General features: G+C 47.2%; 1 protein-coding gene across 1 annotated transcript in view; it reads left to right on the top strand.

Annotated features, from left to right (window-relative positions):
• The window catches only part of Disc1 (DISC1 scaffold protein), a 177,559-nt gene that overhangs the window by 71,506 nt on the left and 82,793 nt on the right, over nt 1-23,260 (top strand). The window contains exon 10 of the mRNA XM_059263044.1: nt 1,429-1,617. Within this exon, the coding sequence (XP_059119027.1) occupies nt 1,429-1,617 (189 nt within the window). The remainder of the gene's footprint in view (nt 1-1,428; nt 1,618-23,260) is intronic.

Below are 23,260 nucleotides of genomic sequence, written 5' to 3'. Positions count from 1 at the left end.
ATTAAATCTATGCATCAATCTGGGGCAAATTGAAACCCCAGGAGTAGCAAGTTTTCTAGTGGACACTTATAGTTTATCTCCACAATTATTTAAGTCTTATTTCCTCTCAGTAGGTTTTCAAAAGCAGTTTCCACATCTGCATAGGATGCTTTAAATTCCTTCCTACATACTTTCAGTCTTAAAATATGTTGTAAAGAATATTTCAGAGAAATTGTCTCCCGGTGGCCTGCCGCTGCCCTCCAGACACACAGCTGATTCTGTACCTGACCTTGCTCCTTGTTGCACTCCCTCACCATGTATTTTATTCAGTGCTTTATGGCTTTTCTTTCTTATGCACCCAGCCACCTGTGGTTCCTGCAGCCACCTGCATTTCAGGTGTTATTACAATCATATTTCATAACACATTTATGCCAAGTGTGCTCATTTATTTTTCATGCTGTTTTAGTTAGGGTATCTGCTGCTGTGATTAAAAACACTGACCAGAAGAACTCAGAGAGGAAAGGGTTTATTTGGCTTATGGGTCACAGTCCATTACTTAAGGAAGCGAGGGCAGGAGCTCAAGCAGGAATCTGGAGGCAGGGATGGAAGCAGAGACCACAGAGGAATGCTGCTTACTGGCTGGCTTTCAGGGTCGTGTTCAGGGCCTTTTTTATAGAACCCAGTACACCCTGCTAGGGACAGCAGCAACTCACAGTTGGCTGGATCCACTTACATCAATCAGCAATCAGGGAAATGCCCACAGACACACCTATGGGCCGATCTGATAGAGTGAATTCCTCAATTGAGGTTCACCCTTCCCTGTTGTGCTAGGATTAGCCTTTACATATGTCATGCATTTTGATAAGAGGGGAGGGGCTTAATTTCCACCCTGTTGGGCTGTGCCAGTCCTTGGACATTTGGGTATTGAGTGGAGTGATACCTGGGGCTTTCCCTCATCCTGCTGGGCATCTCTGTGTCATTTTCAGAGGCCCTGACTTTCCAGTGGCATCCCTTCCAGGTGCACCTAACCTTTTGACATTGCACTGAGATACTGTTGTCTGCAATATTCATACTCAAGAATCCTACAATTCATTTACAACAAATTTCAGCATGGATAGGGGAGGGACTGAAGAGGCCCCACCCATATTGGAGGAACCACTGATAGATGATGGCTGCTGAGTGGGGAGAACCATTTTCCTTTGGGGACATGGCTTCTGGTAGGTTGCTCGTGCCTTGGTGGATGGGGTTATTAATAACAACAACAAAAACAAAAAGACAGGAAGTTGGGAGACAGGGTGCAGGCACTAGAAAGAGGTAGAAAGAGGTAGTCATAGATGGATATGATCAATATACATTGTATAAATTTATGGAACTTTCAAGAATACAAATGTTATTACAAATCATACTCACAGTATCTCTTTTCTCCCTCTCTCCCACCCTGTGCTGCAGGAAGCCACTTCTGTACAGCTAAGGAGCTCACGGAGGAGATTTGGGCACTGTCATCAGAGCGGGAAGGGCTAGAGTCGCTCCTGGGCAGGCTGCTGGCACTCAGCTCCAGGAATGTCAGAAGGCTGGGCAGTGTCAAAGAGGACTACATCAAGTGCAGACAGGACCTGGCACTCCAGGAAGCTGTCCACAGTGAGTAGCCCCCAGCCATAGCCTCAGGACAAGTTAATGATGACGTTATTGGATCGTGTGGCCAGATCGCCTCACTGTGACAAGGTCACAGAGCACCCAGCCAGTTCATGGGGGACATTGTTGGCAAGAGCCTTGGACAATGGGGTGGGGTCACCTATCAGCGTTTGCTTTGCTCTTTGAGTGGGACAGTTTCCCTTTCTCTGAGCTTTCCCATTTTCTTCTCTGCATTTGCTGATGGACGTGGTGGGCTGTGGAGCTCCCTCCCTTGGGTGCCCATCCTGAGCTGAAGGTATCCCCCCCGGTTCAGTCTTCCAGAGTGCAGGTCACAGGCTGCCGCTGAGGTTGAGACAGGAACAGGGAGTGACTCTTCTGTTGGGGTGTCCTCGGAGGTTTGATTCTCTCCCCAGGAGAAGGACAGAGGTGACACTGGTGTCACCTGTGCCCAGGTGTTGGCAGGCCAGAGGGGCTAACACGATATGTGCCCTGTGTTCCATTTAAGAGAACTGGTGTCACCTGAATGTTCCATAAATTGATGACAGGGAAGATTAGTGTTCAGAGTCCAAACGAGAAAACGTAACTCCAGCTGGCAGAGGTTAGGCATGCCATTTGGGGATGGACAAACTAGGTTTTAAAGTTCTGGTGAATTGTGTGAGGTGTGGCTTCTCCCAGGTTTGAATCAAAGAGATGGTCAGTGGTTGTGGTGTCTCTAGCCAGTGAAGCCTCAGCTGGCTTTACAGCTCAGAGCTGAGCACTGTTTCCTTTAACTCTTTTAATTTTCTTTTTAAAATACCTAATTTTTATTTATGTGTATTTAAAGGGGGCTTGAGCACATTAATGCAGTGCCTGTGGAAGCCAGAAGAGGGCGTCAGGTCCCCTGGAGCTGGTGTTACAGTTACCATGTGGGTGCTGGAAAGGGAACTCAGATCCTCGGCAAGGGTTGTGTTCTTAACCTGCAGCCAGTGTTCTTAACCACTGAGCCATCTCTTTGGCCCCTCCTCTTTTTTTAAAATTTCTTTAAGAAGTTTTAAAAAGTGATTGTTACTGTGCGTTGGTCACACAGAGGTCAGGGAACAACTTTCAGGAGTCGGCTCCCTTCCTCTACGGTTACGCGGGTTCACCAAGCTTGCACGGCCTCTGCCCACCGAGCACATCCCTCCTTTCACTCTGAAGGGCCAAACATTTTATTTATTTGTTTGCTTATTTGGCCAAATATGCAGTCCCTGGCTGTGTGTCGAGTGTCCATGAGCACGTCGCTGAGGGAGGCCCCAAATCCCCCGTCCCTGCAGGCTGGCTGACTTCATCGGTGAGAGAACCGAGCAGGGTGGATCTCCAGGAGGCTTTTGCTGTTGATTTTTTTTTTCTCTATGAATAAGGAAAAATGAAATGTTTCATAGTGTTATCGCTCAGCTTTTACACAAAATGGGGGAATGGATTATATCTGAGAATAAAGAAGATGTAAACAGATTTGAGCAAATCTAACCCAACGATATTTTCATTTGAATAGAGTGAGTTCTTGAAAGCCGTTAATATCGTTTTTAAAAAAAGCACTGTGCAGTATTTTTGAATCTCATCATTGTTACTTCACTAAATACTTTCAAGATGATGAATAAAACATAAACAAGTGGAACGGGAGCCTGTTACACGGGACGGCTCTAAACTGCAGATGGCTCGTGGTGCGGATCGTTGTGCTTCATGCTAGGATGATGCTGGGTCGGCCACCCTCTCCCCGAGTGTGGCTCACAAGCGCATGAGCCTGAAGCTCACTTTGAACCAGTCTGAGGAGATGTGGATTGGGGTCACCCAAATGAACCATCCAGTGTTGGGAAGAGCATGAGTAACAAAGATAGAGAAGATGAATTTCTGGGGGCTGGAGAGATATTTAATGGTCAAGAGCATGCACTGCTCTTGCAGAGGACCCAAGTTTGGTCCTCAGCTCTCAAGCGATGTGGCTCCCGGGATGTGACACCCTCTTCTGACATCTATAGGTGCTGTTCACACATGTACACACATACAGAGATGTATATAAATTCATATAACTAAAACTAAAATCCTTGAAAAGGAAATAAATTCCTGGGTAAATTGAAGCTTTTACCTATTGGAATGCAATAAACCAGATCATAGTCTGGGTTCAGCTGCTTTTGGACCTCGAGAGTCAGCAATTCAGAGGGGACTCTGAGTTCAAGTTCAAATGTAGCTCAAGCAAGAAAGAACAGGCGAATCTGTGTCTGTATAGGCACAGATGTACCACAACTCTTTTTAGTCTTAGATAAAATTCCTGTTTCTTTTTTTTTTTTTTTTTGGTTTTTCGAGACAGGGTTTCTCTGTGTAGCTTTGCGCCTCTCCTGGAACTCACTTGGTAGCCCAGGCTGGCCTTGAACTCACAGAGATCCGCCTGGCTCTGCCTCCCGAGTGCTGGGATTAAAGGCGTGCGCCACCACCGCCCGGCCTAAAATTCCTGTTTCTTAAGTCTTAAAATAATAATAAAAAATTATGCACATGTATTAGGGGGAAGGGATTATATCCGTGGTAAGTACAGTGCCCTTGGGAATTAGAAGAGGGCTTTGGATCCCCTGGAGCTGAAGTTACAGGCAATTTGTGAACCATCAAATGTGGGTGCTGCGAACTGCATTCAGGCCCTTTGCAAGAGTAGTCCATGCTTTTAATTGCTGCACTGTCTATGCAGCCCGTAGATAAAACATCTCAAGATAAAACTAGGAAATGAAGGCCAGGTGCACGCCTTTAGTCCCAGCCCTTGGGGGGCAGAGGCAGGCGGCTCTCAGTGAGTTCGAGGCCAATCTGGTCTACAGAGTGAGCTCCATGGCAGCCAGAGCTGCTACACAGAGAAACCCTGTCTTGAGAAACCAAAACAACAACAACAACAACACCAACTAAGAAATGAGCAATATATAACACTGTGTTCATCTGTGTACATGTGTTTAGCTGTGCACACACATGTGAGTGGAGGCCGGAGGCCAACCTTGGGGGTCAGCTCTTAGGCACCTTCTACTTTGCTTTATTTAGAGATCTCTCCTAACCTGGAATTTACCCATTTGGTTAGGCTGGCTGGTCAGAAAGCCCCAGGGGTCCTCCTGTCTCTGCCTTCACAGGCCTGGGATTACCAGTCCGCCTCCCAGCACCCAGCTTTTTATGTGGGCACTGGGGATTAAACTCAGGTCCTTATGCTTGCAAGGCAAGGCACTCTAACTGCTAAGCTATCTCTCGACCCCAATGTAAAGCATTAAAAAGTAAAATCTGATTTCTGACAATGGTTTCAAGGGTTGGAGAAAGCTGTGCGGGGAAGGATGAGCAGCTCTTAGAGACTTGAATTAGGTGACACACATGTAGATGCCAGATCCAGCCGGGAGGCACAAAGACAGAACATAGCTGTCCCCTTCCCAGCTCCCTGTAGGAATCTGCTCATGCTTTCCTACTGCCACACTGTTGTGAACTTGACCTTGGTACACGATGGCAGTCAGCGGCAAGGGTGATGAGAGCTGTCCTTCCCCTGGGCAGTAGTGTGCCCTGCTAAGGTCTAGGGTTCTGTAGAAAAAGGCAAACATTTCTAGGCCAGGGACCAATCAGCAGTGTTGCTCACACAGAGAGCTCTTAGTGACAGGAGGCACCTCTGGTGGCCATCAGAGATGGACTGGCCTGTCTCACCATGGAGATGTCATTGTGTCCTCTGTCTCTGGCTTGCTGGTGAATTCACTGAGAACAGAACACTGCCTCTAAGTCTTACTAGGTCATCTCTGGACCCAGCAGAGTGGCCTTGTGCCAAAGACTTTGTTCGCTTGCAGGGGCTGGATAGTGAGGTGAAGTGTTCCTTCTTTCTTCCTCGTTTTGGACTGTGGGTGCAGACTTTGGATCTCCTTTCCAGCATAAGGAAAGCAGGGACAAGGGTGACTCTTTCCTGGATGATGATGGCACGGTCTGGTTTGGATAGTTATTGTTTTGCTTTATTTTTGAGACAGGGTCTTCTGTAGTTCAGACTGGCCTTGAACTTGATGTGTAGTTGAGGATGACCTTGAACACCTGATCCTCCTGCATTCACCTCTTCAGGACTGGAATTAGAGGTGAGCAGCACCTAGTACCTAGTTTGTGCTGTGCTGGTATTGAACGCAGGACTTTATGCATGCCAAGAAATCACTCTACCAGCTGAGCTGCATCCCTAGCCCTGAGTTGGCTGTTCAGATTGGGGTGATGGGACAGTGACAGAAACATGACAGTCTCAAGGGCAAAGGGAGGCAGACACGGCTGCTGCCTTTGAATCCATAGGTTTCTGTTATGGTGGCACACTCCTGTGACGAGAAGAAGACTTTATCTCTGAGACTGCAAGTCATACATTTAAATTCTGAGGAAAATATTTAGTATAGTGGAGGAAAATGAGAAGCAAAGTGGCTCCTGCATCCCCTGAATACCTACAGAAATTAACCAGCAGCCTTTCATTAATATGCATTTCAATTTTATTTTTAATAAGAGAAGGTAGGGTATAAAAAAATTAGTAACTGATTTTAGGGTTTTTTTCCAGAAAAAAAAAAAAAAACCTTGAGATTCATACAGCTGTTTCTCCATCTCCTGTGTATAACTTGATAATCTGTATTGTACTTTATTAATATTGTTGATTTCACACTGGAACTCAGATATAAAGAAACCAATGTGGAGGAAAGAGATTTCATCACAGAGTAATCAGGGCTAGAATTTAAATAGGACATCATTAGCATGGTAATACATTTCTCCTAGTTCTGCAGGCTGCCAGAGTAGATCTGGGTCCACAGCTGGTGAGGCTTTGGGACTCCCTGTTGGGAATCATTAGGTTCAGAAAGCAGTTTCCAGGGAGAAGGCTAAAGGGCAAGATTTCATATTTTGGGTTGTTGGTCCACAGCCTCCTGCTTAACTCAGCCCTCTTTCAAGAACTGGGGAGGTGGAAAGCACATGGGATGACATAAGAGCAGTGACATGACAGTTTTCTACTGATGGTTTGAGGTTGACCAGATGTCCACATGGACAAGACCTGCATTTAGCTTTGGATTCCCTCCTAAGTTCTAAGCTTGAATTAGCCACCAGAATGAAGTGTGCTGAACTGAAGGGATGTGGATTCTTTTCACTCTGATGTCCAGGGTGCAGCCCTGCAGAGGTTTGTTTGTGTCTGTAGCTGTGGTGTCTCACTTAGACAGCCTATGAGTTGCACACTCTGCTCATGTAGACACTGCCCCTCCACACTCACCAGCTATCTTCAAGAGAAACTTCCAAGATAAATAAGAACACAAGATTCAGACCTACCTTCTTCTCTCAGGATGGGGGCAGGAGAAAACAGAAACCTAAGAAATTCATCTAGTACGGACAAAGATGAAGATAAGTAAAACACTAAAAAGAGACAGAAGACAGTGTTAGTGTCAAGTGCCAAGGACTTTGGATGAGATATGGTCATAGCAGGCTTTCTCTTAGGTCACCAACCCCAAAATCATGACACGAAGGCTCATTATTAGTTACGAATGCTCAGCCTTAGCTTAGGTTTGTTTCTTCCTAGATCTTATAACTTATTTTAACCTGTTTCTCTTCATCTACATTTTACCTCAAGGCTTTTTACCTTCCTTTATTCTGTATGTCTTACTTTCACTGCTTACTCTGTGGCTGTCTGTCTGGCAGCTGGCTGGCCCTGGGTGTCTCCCTCTCTCTCTCTTTCTCCCTCGTTCGCTCCTCTTGTTCCTAGATTCCTCCTCCTATGTATTCTCTCTACCCACTAGCCCCACCTATCCCTCTTCTGCCAAGCTATTGGCTATTCAGCTTTTTATTAGACCTATCAGGTGCCTTAGGCAGGCAAAGTGAAACAGCAATGTATCTTTACATAATTAAATAAATGCAGCAGAAACAAATGTAACACATCTTTACATAATTAAAGTAATAGTCCACAAAATATGATGTGATGAGCCTCCTAAAAAAGCAAAGAAGACAGTTGACCTTAGCGTTCACCTGCCTCAAAGGTTCCTAAAAGCCCCCAGTTTTTATTGTGTGACTTTCCATGGTGGTTTGATTCAGTGGGTTAGTCTTCCTTGAAACATGTTCTCTCACATAGGACATTCTATGTCCTAATTTTGTTCCATACAGGGTTTCCCTGTGTAGACCAGGCTGTCCTGTAACTCACTCTGTAGACCAGGCTGTCCTGGAACTCACTCTGTAGATCAGGCCGTCCTGAAACTCAGAGGTTTGCCTGCCTCTGCCTCTTGAGTGCTGGGATTAAGGGTATGTGCCACCACTGCCTGGCTCCATGTCCTGATTTTAATCTATTTCATTTGTTGTCCCTCTCATTCTTCTTCAATAGCACAAGGTTTTCAGGAAACACAGAGGTAGGGAACGTGGAATCAGGGAACGTGGAGCCAGGGAACACAAAGCCAGAAAGCGTGGAACCAGGGAACACAGAGACAGATAACATAGTGCCAAGGAACATAAAGCCAGGAAACACAGAGCCAGGGAACATGGAGCCAGGGAACACAGAGCCAGGAACATGGAGACAGGGAACACAGAGACAAATAACATGGAGCCAGAGAACATAAAGCCCGCGAACATGGAGCCAGGGAATATGGAGCCAGGGAACACAGAACCAGGGAACACAGAGCCAGGGTACACAGAGCCAGGGAACATGGAGCCAGGTAACATAGAGCTAGTAACAGAGAGCCAGGAATCACTGAGCCAGGGAACACAGAGCCAGAGAATATGGATCCAGTAATACAAAAGCAAGTAAGAATGTAGAAAGGGAAGAACCTCTCAAAGCCTACAGGGTCAAAACTGGATGAGACTGAAAATGATTGGGATGAACAAAGTATGTATGATGGTCAGTCTTCATTGTCAAGTCACTGAGTCAGTTCCCTGGCTCCATATTCTATGACTGTTTCTTACATGACCGCTAGTTGTATTTCCCTGGTTCTGTGTTCTTTGCTCTGTATTTCCTGGTCCTGTGTGCCCTAGCTTCAAATCCCCTGGGTCTGTGTTCTTTGGTTCCATGTTCCTGTACAATGCATTAGTTATGCCCCACCTCCCATGGGAATGCATGATGGTTTGGGTGTATGACATACCAGACTGAAGTGCACAGCTCTGTGACAGCCACTTTGTTTAGAGGAGGACCGTGGCTCTATGCTGTAGGGTGTCTCTTATACATCCACTAGATTCTCAGTTTCACAGGTTGCTCTTGGCAACCACATTCCAGATGGCCCCGGCTTGGGGAAACTCAGAGGTCCATGGTCACATTCACATACTCATGCTGCAGAGAAGGTTCTAGCAGAGTTCCATAGCTTCTCAGGCTTCTCAGAGGACATCTCACTGCTAGACTTAGGTCAGGTTACCTAGGTATGGGAACTGTAGCATGCACTGCAGATCTTGTGGTACTCCTTGGTCACTGTTGGCTTGAATCCCACCCCTGAGATTAATGTGCCCCTGGTTTCGGGGTCACTGATGTCAGTCAATCAGACAGCTTCAGAATTATGTTTCATATTTCCAACATGATTTTACAGTAATTGTTACTCTGATGGTTTCTGGAATTTATTTGGAAATAACTATTCTGTGACTGGCAGTGTTTCTTGTCCAGCTCCTCGGAGGTCTAAAAGCGAGCTCTTCACAGACCTCGTCCTCCTTCATCTTTACTGTGTCCTCAGTCTGCATTTCTTGGGTGCCTTGCTTGTGCACAGAGGAGTTGGATCTCGTGTGGGTTTAGTTCTTGAGAAGGAACAGTCTCTGATACGTCAGCACCCCGCTTCCGTAGCATCTCCACTCTCATCACCTCCCCTGGGAAGCAGGCATTTTTCCATCTCATCCCTGGACCACTAATGCTGCTGGCTGTGGTGGGAGGGCTGTTCCACACACAGGGAAGCCGAGACAAAGAGGATTGCATCCCGTGACCCCATAGGAGGAGGCCTGAGCGGATGTCCTTCGCGTCTAAGGTTTCACCTTGACATAGGGTTTTGTTCTGTTTGATTTGATCCCTAATATGAGGGCTTCATCCCTCAATCTCACCACCATGGCTGAGTACAAGCCGGATGATGTGGAAGCCTGATGATGTCCAGAAGCCCACTGAAAGGCCTGGCATTTGGTGAATGAAGTTAGACCTTAATGAGCCAAATCACTTCTTCGTTAAGTCTGAGGAAGGGCTTTTCTCGTGCTTTCTCTGCCATCAACGTTCAGGGGCGGAAAGGTGAAACACTGATCTGGCTTCCCCCGTTATCACTTCCGGTTTACTTCACTAGAGCCTTTAAAGCAGTGTTTCATGGCCACAGGGATTTTTTTCTTCCAAAACTGTGCTGCCATCTCCCAGGTTGGTGGCCTATGTGGCCATAGAAGCTGAAGGAGGAGATCTCCAGAAAACGGCAGACAAAATTTTCTGTGTCTTCAAGGTTGGTGGGCAGGATAGCCTGTGAAACTGTCATGGGCTTTTCTATGGGCAGGATTGGTTTTCATCAGCTTCCCACCCGTGCCCAGATGGCAAAGGGCACTTGGTGTGGAGTCAAAGAGCCCTTCCCAGTCTCTGCGGGCACAGGCATGAGATGCGCTGAACCATGCTGCAGGAAGATGTCTTCTCACCATTGCAGTTGCAGAGGACCAGCTTCTCTCTTCCTCCATCACCTCCTTCATGGCTCTTCCCTCCTCTTCCGGAGTATTCTGCATCCTTAGCTCCCATCACCTACTCCTTGCGTCCTTCTGGCTCCATCCTGATTACTCCCTCATTACCAGTCCTGTGCTGCATCCCCTGTGGTGCCTTTTACTGGCCCCAGGAGTCTATGCAGGACCAACCTTGTTCACGTGCCCTGTCCTCCTTGTCTACGTTTGCAGCTTGCAGCTCCTGTCTTCTGGTTTCAGGCCTGATTCTAGAAGGGTGATCATTATTCCTGCCTTAATGCTCCGTGACTATTCATTCCATTCTGCCATGTTTAATGGAATCCTTAATGGCATCTATGAAGAAGCCCACAGACTATAAATAAACACCCTCTTTGGTATTAAAAGGGTTTTATACAATATAAAATTTAGAGCACATTTTGTTCAAGAAGAGCTCTGACATTAATATTCATAGTGAGCCCCAAAGCAGAAACTATTCTATGTTAGCATAATGAGTTTACGGTATGTTTCAAAGTCTGTTGCAATTGTGCTCTTTGCCATGACAATTAGAAAGGTCATCTTGTCTTGCAGGCTCCATTACAGCTGTAAACTAGCTTGTGGCTGTCACTGTGAATGTATTAGGGCACCTGTGCACAAATACAAGGGGGAGACAGACTTCTACCGGAAGTGTAGTTGTTCGTGTCTGATGACCAAACCTGAACATGCCTTACATGGTATAAGGACAGAGAAACTTCAAAACTGAATTCTCCTGTCTTTTCATTGATTACATTGTTTGAGTCCTGTAAAGTTAGATATAATGAGGTCCCTAGACATTGGGTAGAGAAACTTGACATTAAGACACCCATGTATTTCTGATCGCTCTATATTTTTTCTGTGTCAGTTAGAAAACCAGTTATCTACATTGACATATAGAAATGTTATTGTATTTAATCCCCCAGGGAAAACTTTGATGTGGGGATAGGGAGGGCATAGCTTCAGGAAAGTAGATTTGCTTATGGAGTCTGTAGAGATGTGAAGGAGCTGGTGTTGGGGTGGTCAGCTTACATATGGAGCCTGTAGAGATGTGGAGGGGCTGGTGTCCGGACGGTGGCCTTGCCTGTGGAACTTGTAGAGAGAACATTTATCCACTAAGTGGGTAACTTCCGGGGAGATGAAAGAAGCCACTGGGTATGTGCAGGGACAGTGGCTGATGTGGGGAAGCATGGTTCTCGGTCTGGTCTGGCAGTACATGCTGACTGCCACGCCGAGTCTCAGTACGATGAATTCCCCTCTGTATTGGCTTCTTTTCCCGACGAGAAAATACTGATGGGCTTTTGGAAGATGGCAGCAACATCTAGACCCGTTCCGCCAGTCTCCAGGGAGTAAACTGGACAAAGTCTGATAACCGCTATCTGAAGACGTGGGTGATGCCTGGATATTGATAGCTTGCTTAGCAGAGTTAAACAGGGAGCATCATAAAACAGGAGAGCAAGTCCCTAGTCCATCCTGACTGTTCTCTGTGAGAGAGGGGGAAAGGGACAGCTAATCTGCCTCTACGAAGTTGCAAAAGGACGTTGTATTGGAACTGGAAATATGAACCATATTTCAAATATGGTAACAAAAGAGGACCTTCTATTTAAAAGTAACAGGGCAGGATTGGGGATGACCTCAGAGTTTTCTGACATGCTTTTTTTCCAGAGAGTGACCTGGGCTCTTTGCTCTCTGTGCCAGCCTTCAAAGACGCAGGGTCCACCCACAGATGCTCAGTGCTTCGGTGTTGGGTTCCTTGAGGCTGCCAGTGCCACCTCGTGTCTCAGACACCCTTTCAGGGAAACTGGCTTTGGCAGCACGTGGAGGTCACAGTCAGGGCAGCAGTGCTTGTCAAGAATGCATGTCTGATGAGATCTGCTGTCCTTGACTTCTAGTGGGGCCCCACCACCCACAGGACCAGTGCTCACCCAGCCTTTGTCGGCAGCGCCCCACCCCCAATCCCTTCTCCACATCAGTGGCTGTCACTGTAAGCCCCTAAGAACCCATCTGCAGATGGGTCCTTGTTGACCTCAGATTTACTGCAGAATCTGAGGCTGTGATTGGCTTCTCAGTGCTATGTCCCCAACCACATTGAACACACAGGTTCAACAACATTGAACACACCTCCATACCCAGCCTTTTGTGTCACTGCGACCAAATAGAAAGGAAACAACGGAAAAGGACTTATTTTGGCTCATGATTTTGGAAGGTTCTATCCATCATGACGAGGAGGGAGAGGCAGAGAGCAGAGTGGCTTAGAGCATGGCTACCAGGAGTCGTGGGGAGAAATAGGAAGGGGCTAGGAGGCGACTAGAACACCTAAGGACACACTCCAGTGATCTAGTGATCCACTCCCACCTAAGGATACACTCCAGTGACCCACTCCCACCTAAGGACACACTCTAGTGACTACTCCCACCTAAGGACACACTCCAGTGACCCACTCCCACCTAAGGACACACTCCAGTGACCCACTCCCACCTAAGGACACACTCCAGTGATCTAGTGACCACTCCCACCTAAGGACACACTCTAGTGATCTATTCCCACCTAAGGACACACTCCAGTGATCTAGTGACCCACTCCCACCTAAGGACACACTCTAGTGATCTATCCCCACCATTGCAAAGGCTGAAAACAAGAGATTAGGATATTATTTTTGGAGTCAGTTGGAGCAGAGGAACCCGTGAGGATGCGCCACCACCTTTGGTGGGAAAGAGGCTGGTGTGGGGAGCTTGTTCTCTGAGCTCAAGGCCAACCTGGAGCGTTTCCCAGGGAGGATGCTGCGGCTCTGACTTCTCAGGAGTAAAAATTAGTGATTCAGCAACTTCCAGCTAGGAAGTGATAGGATAGGACCCGCCACCAGCCTGCTGACCTTCAGAGACTCAATAGAGAAAAATTCCAAATGATTTTCCTTTTCTCCTTCTGGGCAGTGAACTTAGGTCATCAGGCTTGGCAGCAAGTGCCCTTACCTTCTTACCCATCCCTCAACCCCCTTGTATCATTAACCCCCAGTCTTACATGTTCCTTGCTTACAAAATCTTTATTTTCATCACCAGGAGATTGTTTTGTGGGGGCTGTGTCCAGGGGAAGTGACATTTGTTCTTCTCTTCCTCACTTGATACATCCACGAAGGGAGGTGAGGCTCCAGTTTGTGACTCAGTTTGAAATCTGAAAGATCTAGAGCTGTCTGTCCTTGCTGGACATTTTTTTCACATATACATTCAGCAATGACTCTGGATGCTACGTCAGCATTTCATTTGCTGGAATGTCCTAACCAAATCACCATTCACTGTGTGAATCCAGATCTGAAATGCCCTTAGTGGGTGAGTGCCGCGCCTTGTGGGCTGGCCCGCTCCCACGGTGCTCTGCTCTCTGGCTTTTGTACTCAAAGCTTTGTTTGTGGCTTGGCTCCACACACGCTGAGGCTTCAGGGAATATAAACTCATACAAATATTTGTTGAGCTGAGTGAGCAACTGTGGGAGGGGAGATGAGCTGTTCCATGTATATGGAAATCTTTGAGCTCTGGGCTGGACCGCATCTCCACCTGATCCAAAGCGCTGAAATCCGATAGTCCCTGTGATGTGTGAGATAAAGCAGAGCAGGGACTCCCTGCAGGGGAGAGGAGAGGAGGAGTGTGAGAGTGGCTGACTCTCTCTCTCCTTCCCTCTGCATCTCTCTGTTGTTGCTGGGGTGTCAATCATGATGCTGTGGAATGACCACTGTGTGAAATCTACAGTGGTTGGTCTTGTGTTGTGTGTACTGCCGTTCTTTTCCAGCTGCAGCAGCCCAGGTAAGTATCGTGAGTTCATGTTGTCCCTCATCCATGCTCAGGATCATGGCCCAAGAGTTGGAAACCCTCTGCAAAGCCTATAAGTCCTTGCTGCAGCATGGCTAGGGAAACGGCCGTCCCTGAGTAAGCAGTTGCCTGGTTCTCCTCAGCGAGGAAATGATGTCACAGGTTTCCTTTCCTGTTCTTGGACTTTGTGTTAGACCTCCCATCTTTCAGACAAATACCCAAGGGAAACAAGTTCAAAGGAATGAGTTTATTTTGGTTCAGGGTTTCAGAAACTTCAGACCCTGCACATCTGGTTCCGTTGTCTCTGGGCCTGGGGGAGGCAGAACCATCATGGTGGAAGGATTCAGAGTATCGCTCTTCACCCCACGTATCCAGGAAGCAGAGAACATAAACAGAGGGAGCCAGGGCCACACCGCTAGTGACCTCCTTCCTCCAACCAGGCCTTGCCTTCCACAGTCCTGCCATCTGCCAGTCAGCTCTTCAGATTTTGAAGGCATCAATGGATTAAACCATCGAGTCCTCCTGTTCTAGTCACCCCAGGAAAGGCCCTCACAGTTGTATAGCTGGGATTCACCCCTGGAAAGGCCCTCACAGCTGTCTAGCCGGGAGTGTGCTTTACTAATCACCCGGGCATCTCTCCATACAATTGAGTTGACATTATGATTAAATAAGACAGAGGGCTGCTGGAGATGCCAGTGTCTTCATGGTGTGAGGACCAGATTTCAAGCTCAAACTTGCCTTCCAAATGAAAGCACTGCTCCTGTGATCTCCTTTGTTGACATTGAGTCCATCTGACATGGGCATGTTCTCACTTATAATTTGTTTAAAATTTTATATTTGTTTTTCTAGTCTTTTGTCATTTATGGAACCCCCAAATCTGTGTGGACAGCTACCACCATCACCTGGGTGTCACGCTGGATGGGTTTAGTCTGAGTGTTGTCCACATGCCATTTGCTGCTGGGCCTTGGTTTCCTCACAGCAAAAGGTATATAGCCTGCAGTGGATACTCCATAAGGACCTGCCAGTGGTCTGGGTGATGCTGAGAATTGAATCTATATGATGCATAAGCCACTTTTCATTACTACATCAAAATATCAGATTAAATAACTTAAAAGGCAAGGATGCTTTTGGTTCAGATCAGAAGACTCAGCCCATGTCAGCAGACTCCATTGTTCCTGGGCCTGTAGTGAGGTCTGCATGTCATGGCAGAGGGGCATGGTGGAGCAGAACTGCTCGCCTCATTGTGACTGGGAACCAGAGAGACTGTTGTAAAGCACTGTGATCAGCACCAACCCTCCATCCTCACAAGATCAGCTGTGGCTACTTGTGACCACTGACATCCCTCTTAGAAGGAGGGAGTGAGGAGAGTTACTGGACCTCCCCTGACCAGCTGGTCTTTCCTTCTAGACATCTGGATGCAGTTCTCTCTTAATTACTCATGACCTTGGGAGTCCCAGGGAGGGAGCAGGTTACACAGGCTGGTGAGGTTCACAGGAAGGGGTTCCATCCAGGTGGCAGTTGGAAAGCTGCTTTCCTGTGTGGTGGCTTTGGGCCCACTCATGCTCTGAAGTCAGCCCAAGAAATTCACTGGTTCCCCAGGAACTGCACTTTGGTTTGCTGATGGCACCTTATGAAGAGGGAGTGGACATTGCTCACATTACCCTGGGGAAGGGTTTTAGCAACAGAGAGAGGCGTGGTCCCCTTCAAAGACAGTCCCCTTAGGACCCCCTTCCACCAAGCAAGCAACACCCTCTTACTCTCTACCACCTTCCAATAATCATTAAATGGTCAACTCATCAGTGAGGTGGTTCATCAATGGATTGGTCTGAACTCTCAATACCCAATCACTTTCAAAATCCCTATCAGTTGGTCCACAACACTCTGGCAAATAGCAATCCATGACTGTTAGGGAAAGCCTTGGCCTGGGCTGAGGTCTTCTATTTTCTCCTAGAGTTAACCCAGGCAGAGTGCAGGGGTGATGCCTCATGGCTAGAGGTAGACAGGCCACATCACATGGAGAAAGAACACAGGCCACGTCTCAACAACATGGCTTTTCTAGTTGAGAACTATTGGGAAGGTATATGTCCTGCACCTACCACACGTTACCTTGGAGTCTGCTCCTCCTAAGGTGCTGGGAACACAGAGAGATTGGCAACTGTGTGCTCAGCTCTACGCCTGGTCGCGTCCCAGGGGAGATTAATTTGGGCGACCCACAGTGCTAAAGGCAGTCTTTGAACAAGTCCACAGAACATCAGAGCAACCAACGGCTTGAGTTGATTCTTCTTTTTCAGCCCCAAGTGGAATAACTCAGTAATTCAGTTGCCCTGTAAAATGTGACCTTGCCGACATCTGTCTTGTGTGAATGTGGACACGAGTGTGAGTTGATAAGGTGTGGGATCAAGGGCAGAGACCTGCTGCTTCTGTAAGCTATAAAAGGCTGGTGATTCGATTGAATTCTGTGTCCACCTGAGTGTGGGAAAGATTTCACACCTGTGCCTCAGATATGTGAAAATCAACAGGGGAGGGCTTTTTGAGAAAGACTGGTTTGTCTTTCACCATTTCATGTTTACAGAATAAATGGACTTTTCATAGTTCTGGGTCTTGCAGCAGAAGTCTTCCAACAGTGGAAAGAATCTGGCATCCTGTAGATTTTTCTAGTTTATGAAACGGGTAGCCAAAGACACATTCAGCACGGCGCTAGAACAGGAGAGGACATTCTGTGTCAGAGGGGAGAGATGTTTCCAGAAACTCTTCAAGGTTGAGCAGACACGAGGGGGAAGGTCTTCTAGAAAGCCTTTGAGAAAACAAGGTCCAGTTTCTGTCTCCCATTGCTTTGTACCATCACATTTTTTGCTCAATGAGGACACAATACTCATCTGTATCTTTAGACTTATCACTGCTCCATGTTCCCTGCCCCTCTCATCCCTCATTTGTGTTATGTTGGCTTGAGGGAGACCCATTTCCTTACCCCTGATCTTTGAACTGGTTTCTATCTTTCTAAACCAAGGCAGCTTCTTCCACCCGAGTCAGGGGTTATCTACACACATGAGTCTGGCAAGTCACGCCTGACCACGTACCACATGCTTTTTGAGCCAAACAGCTGAAAAGAATGCTGAATCTCACTCACTGTTTTTGCCTTTGAGTTAAATAAAGTTTCCTAATTTTTCTTTATCTAAAGAAAGTCTTCAGCTTAATTTTCTTTTGTTCCTGCAAACATCGTCACAGACAAGTCCAAAAGGACAACCTCACAAGATGTCCTCTTTAGGTCCCTCGAATCCTCCAGGGACCCAGTGAACCTTTGGACAGACACATTGCTTTGGGAAATGTATCGTCCCATTCAGCAGCATTTGCAAAGCCGCGCCTGTAACTGTCTTAACATGGTTTGTGACACGGGATGGTGATGACAATGATGTCCTTGTCATTCACTAAAGCCCTCCCCTGGCCACAGGAGCACTTGGAGTGCTGTATGAATATTGTTGAGCTTCTGTTCCACCTGGGAGGTAGACATTAATGGTCTCACTGTGGGGAAACTGAGGCCATGTGAGTAAAACACACCCATCCTTGTAGTGCATGAATGGCAGCTAGTATTTGCAGGTTTTCCCATCTGCAGCAGACACGTGGTTTGCACATGATATAGGTTGTCGGCTTATTTGGTGAGGGGTGGTATAAGACAAACACCCACTTGATTAGGGGGTCATAAAAGACAAATATCTCTTCATTAGCTTACAGAAGAGCGTCCCATCGTCACAGCACGTACAAAGTTCATATTGAAAGTCCCCTCGGGGTCTGCAGGCTCATTGCCAAAAAATACCAGACTAATAAGAATTCCACTATGATTGACACAGTTTATAAAACTTTTTAATGAAAATATAGTTTCATGTCAAACTCAGATAAATGTGGACTCTGATTTTTAATAAGATGGTGGGGTCTCTTCCAGACCCTTTGGGAACATTGTACTCATAAAGCCGTCAGGAGGCAGATGGCCACGTCTTTCCTGCATCAGGGTCTTTACCATTTCACCATTCTTTGTAATAAGTCTTTTGGTCATCTTTAAAAGAGTAAAAAGGCTAAGCAGCCAGGCCCTGTTTGCCTCTGGAGATGCATCGCAGAGAGGATGTGTCTGGGTTAGAAGGCTGAGTGCACATTCAGGCATGGTAACATGTGCCTAGACTCCCCGAATGGGAAAGATAAAAAGATCTTGAATTCCAGGCCAGCCTAAGCTACATAGTGAGACCCTGTCTCAAACACACACATACACACACACACACACACACACACACACACACACACACACACGGCTGGGGAGGTATGTCAGTGGGCACAAAGGGCTTGTTGCACAGGTGTGATCAGAACTTTGAATGCCAACACAGGGGAAATAGAGGCAGGTAGATCCTTGAGGCTTGCTGGCCACCTAGCCTAGCCTAGCCTAACTTTTCAAGGAGAGACACTGTGTCAAAAATCAAGGTGGATGGTGCCTGAGGAATGACAGCTGAGGTCCTTTGCCTCCGTATGCAAGCATACACATGTGTACCACCCACAAACAAGCACATACACATACATGCATGTTCACTCACTCATACTGCACACAGGTATACACACTAACAAACAATGTCCCTCCCCTAAAACAACACAAAAGATAAAGAAGTGAGAATTTTTCAAATGAAAATAAGAAGAACGAGCCGGTGTTAATGGCTATCTTATTCAAAGGTCTGGCATGTTGTCACGTGAGGCACCATGGCTAGCCTCTCCTTATGCACTCACAGGCTATTCCACAAGACAAAGCAGTGTTCTCATTATTTTAGGACACATTTTTTTCCTAAATTTAAATTTATTTTTCACTGATCATAAAAGCATGACAATATCACACATTTGTGGGGTGCCATGTGGTGTGCCAACACAAGTGGAATGCTTTAATCAGATTAAATGTCTCTCTTTCTCACTCCTTCATGTTAGTACTGGAGATTGGACCCAGTGCCTCAAGTGTGGTGGACAAACACTGTGCTGCTGGGCTACGTCCCTGTATTGTTTCTACTTATTTATTTACATTTATTTATTTGTTTCGTGTGTGCACACGTATGCTGCAGTACATTGTCAAGAAGACAGCTTGTAGGAGCTCTTCTCTCCTTCTGCATGTGTACTTTGGGGATCAAACTCAGGGCATTGGACTTGCCAGCAAGGGCCTGTCTGCTGAGTCTGTCTCACTGGTCCAGCCCTCTATTATATTTTGGTGAAAACACTCAAAGTCCTTTCTTTCGGCTTTTGAAATAGTCCATTATTGTTGTATATAGTCGGTTCATTTATAAAAATTTGGCCATGAGCATTGTGATCTTGGTCTGAGCTAGTCTCTTCTGGAAGTTTTTCAGGCTATCTAGTTGAGGACAGTGCCATGTGTGGGACTGTGACAGACCCAGTCCTGTGTCTACCCATGTCACAGGGACCATCACTGAAAGCCCTTAGAGACACCTGTGGAGACCTTGTCCCAGAGAAGAGTACAATGAGACCAGAGATTGTGTTTTCATCCAGATAGAGAGGGTGCTGGATCACGGGAGCAATTCCGTCCGAGGCTGGCGAGATGACTCACTGAGTCTATTGGGTTAACACGCATGGAGCACTGAGACACAACACAACTGACGTACGGAGGAAGTCCCACCCATCACTGGTGATGACACATAAAAGCTGCGCTTCTGCAGCTCCCTGTACGACCTGCAGGTGTATGCAGCACCACCGAGGAGTCTCCGCTGTGGGCAGTTGTGGATTGTTTATATAACTTGAGATGGGACCTCGTGTGCCCTGTAAGTTCTGTGAGTTTCCCTGCTCTGTGTAAGAGGGATTTTTTCCACAGGCTGCACTTGTTTGATTTGGGGGTGCAATTGTCATGGTCTTCTACTCTCTGTCTTGGGCTGTAGATTGACTGTCATGTTGCCATCTCAGTGACAACGGGGCACCCATCTGTTCTAGACCGCAAGTCTCAGTCACATGTGCCGTCCACACAGTGTCCTGCCACTCCCAGCCACTCTGCTCCTTTAGACTGGGTATTTCTCACCTGTGAAATGAGAAATTGGACTTAATTATTTCTGACATCAAATGCAAACTTAATAAGTCTTGATTTATTTAGAAAAAGTACCAAAATGACAACAAACACGTCTTAGAAAGTTCCAGGCATGTTCGAAGCACTGGACATCTAATTCATACAACCATCTTAGTTCATAAGTACTATGACACAAGACCCTGGACACAGACAGGCTACTCATCACAACAGCAGGAGAAACAGTCGTGACTCTGGAGAGTCTGACCTCAGTGCCCACTTCTCAGCCAGTACCAAAAAGAGGCACGAAGAGGGGTAGTGGTATAGTAGAGAGAGAGAAAACACATCTCCGCCTGAGCTGTCGCGCTCCGTTATGGACTGGATTCCCCTTGTAAGCCTGATGACCCAGGGTTGTAATTAACTTGGAATTACAGCCAGAAGCCCGCTCTTAGAAGGGATGAGGAGCAGCGCCACCAGGGCTATGGCCACAAGAGGGCGCTGTGGCGAAGCTCACCAGCCGAGGCTCTCTGCTGCGAACCAGCTTAAGGGAAACTCGGGGAAAGAGAGAGGCATTCTGGGACCTCGTCTGTCACCTTGAGAGGCCCAGTCTCTTTCTGTAAAACACAGAATAAAATAACAGACACATCAGCACAATTGCTTGCCTTTCGAGCACCATCCCCATCAGGGCTCTTGGCTCTGAGCAGTTGTTCCGGGTCATGTGCCTTCTGCCTTGTGGTGACACTTGAGGCGTCTATCTTCTTAACAGGAGATGGAGCTGGGCTTGATGGCGAGGGATATTTTCTTTAAATCCTCTCAGAAACGCACATTGCTTTCTCACTTGTCTGGTTGGTAGTCGGCTGGCGTTTCCGTGTGGTCAGATGTGAAGACTTAAAGATTGATTAAGGTGCCGCTGATGCACCTGTTTGGCACCGACCTGGGTCGATGCCTTTGGGGTTCCCACAACTCCACGCTGGGGACCCTACACAGTGGTTGGAGCTGTGTTTAGAGGGATGAGCAAGGCACCCAGGAGAAGCTGAAAGCTCTTGTACCCGCTGTGGGAGACCCCGCACTGATTGCTTTAATTAATTAGGCTGCTCGCAGAGCTGTGGGACAGGAAGAATTCATCTTCAAGCCTTGTAGAAAGTTGAGTCTCAGGCACTCAGCCCTGTAATTCCTGGTTATTGTTATGTGACCCACTGGCTGGCTGCTTTCCTCTCTTCGTATGCTGTTAGGTTTTCTTAGAAAAGTTATTTATTTTAGATTTGTGTAGTGTGTGTGTGTGTGTGTGTGTGTGTGTGTGTGAGAGAGAGAGAGAGAGTTCATGTGTCATGACACATGCATGTGGAAGTTTGAAGTTTCTGTTCTCTCCTTCCACAATGTGTGTCCCTGAGGATTGAACTCGGATCATTAGGCTTGCCAACAGCTCTGAGCCATCCTGCTGGCCCTAGGAATGAAAGTTTTAAGCTCTCATAGATGATCATTACTATTGAAATGGGAATCTGGGCGAGGAAGCCATCAGAATAGGGGGTGTGACTTAATGAAATGACTCGTCCCTTCGGCCACCAGTCCTCAAATGGCCAACTTGGCTTAGAGCGTCTTTGGAAGGGGAACAGGAGGCTCCGCCCACTGCCACAAAGTCTGTCACTGTGCTGCAGGGAGGGTGCTCCCACACCCACTGAGTTCTAAAGCCCTGTGTGGCTGGGATGAACATAGGACAGAATCAAACTGCAGAGGCCTCCCATCCCAGGGAGCAGAGCGTTTCAAAGGCAGCCTTTTCAAGTGCCTGAGCTCCAGGGTGGGTAGAGGAACATGTTCCTAAGCCCAGATCCTCTGCCCCGGCTGTGTATCCCTCTACCCTGGGCTTCTGGCCACCTCATGGAGTATTTCACTGCTGGTACCTACTGCACCTTTTCAGTCTAGTTATGATGGTGTGTCTCAGTGTGTGAATGTGTATGTGTGTGTGTGTGTGTGTGTGTGTGTGTGTGTGTGTGTGTGTCTCGGGGGGAGGTCAGAAGAAAGCTTTCAGGAGTTGAGTCTCTCCTTCCACACCCCACTCCCAATGAAACAGTATCTGGGGATGGAACTCAGATCCTCAATCTTGGTGGCAGGTCCCTTTACCTACTGGCCCCTTTTATCACTTTTTCCTATTCAGCTCCTCTTCAGTTCTTCCTCACGGTGTACCCTGAGTTGGTCTGGCCATGCTGAGTTCCAGGCCTGCAGTGGAAGGATTGGCTGACCCTGGTGGGGTTCACCCAGCCTCCAGTCACACAGCCCCAGAGCAGCGGGCAGCAGAATTAAAAGCCTCTGTTTTGCTCTTTGCAAAGGAGGCGAAGAAGAAGTAACCTGAGATCAAATCGGGAGCCTGTAGATTTGCCAGGTCCATGCTATTGAGATAAGCAAAGGGACTACTATCGTTATTACTAATTGTTCATTATGATGACCAATTATTATTCATGATTAAGATGAGAACTGAAGGGTACTGCCACAGCCTGCTTCCCTGAGTGGAAAGAGAAGATGATATTTCTGGACCCATTATGGACCCTCTTCAGAATACTGGTAGAGAGAATGCTACCTTAAGGGAGGTTTGGTGTGGGGCATGGGGCACTCCAAATGCCAGGCTGCTTAAATGGACATGTGTGGGGATGGGTTTGTGTCCATGTGTGTGCTGTGTGCAGTGTGTGTGTGTTGTGTGTGGTATATCTATGTAAAGAGCATGATGTATGTGTGGGGGGAGGTGTGTGGTATGTGGGAGTCATGGAGATGGCAACAATGCTAGAATTTTAGGTAACCCAATGGCATCTATTCAATGACATGCCGTCTTTGCCTGCTGCCTGCTGTGTGCTGTCCCAGTAACCCAAGAGAGGAGCTCTAGACAGTCTGATGTAGGTTCCATAGCCGTCCGGCTCCTAAGAATTCCTGAGGGAATACCTGGGGTCCCTGGTTGTCTTAAGCCATGTACCAGGTGGCGGTGTGGGTAGCAATTGAGCCTTTGCTCACCAGGAGACTCACAAAGCAGCCATTGATGCAGGCAGGGGGATGTCTTTGTCTATCAGGCATTATTTGTCTGTCAGCCCGTGGGCTACATGTGTCTCAGGGATAGCTATGAATGTGGTCCAGCGTATTTATAGATGTCAATTGTGGAAAGGTTGGGCACTCTTGGTAGGGGGATCAGTACCTATGTGTCAAAAAGGAGAACCGTTCCTTATAC

Source organism: Peromyscus eremicus, chromosome 5 (genome assembly GCF_949786415.1).
Source record: "Peromyscus eremicus chromosome 5, PerEre_H2_v1, whole genome shotgun sequence".
NCBI lineage: Eukaryota > Metazoa > Chordata > Mammalia > Rodentia > Cricetidae > Peromyscus > Peromyscus eremicus.
This window is presented reverse-complemented; position numbering and strand designations above follow the sequence as displayed.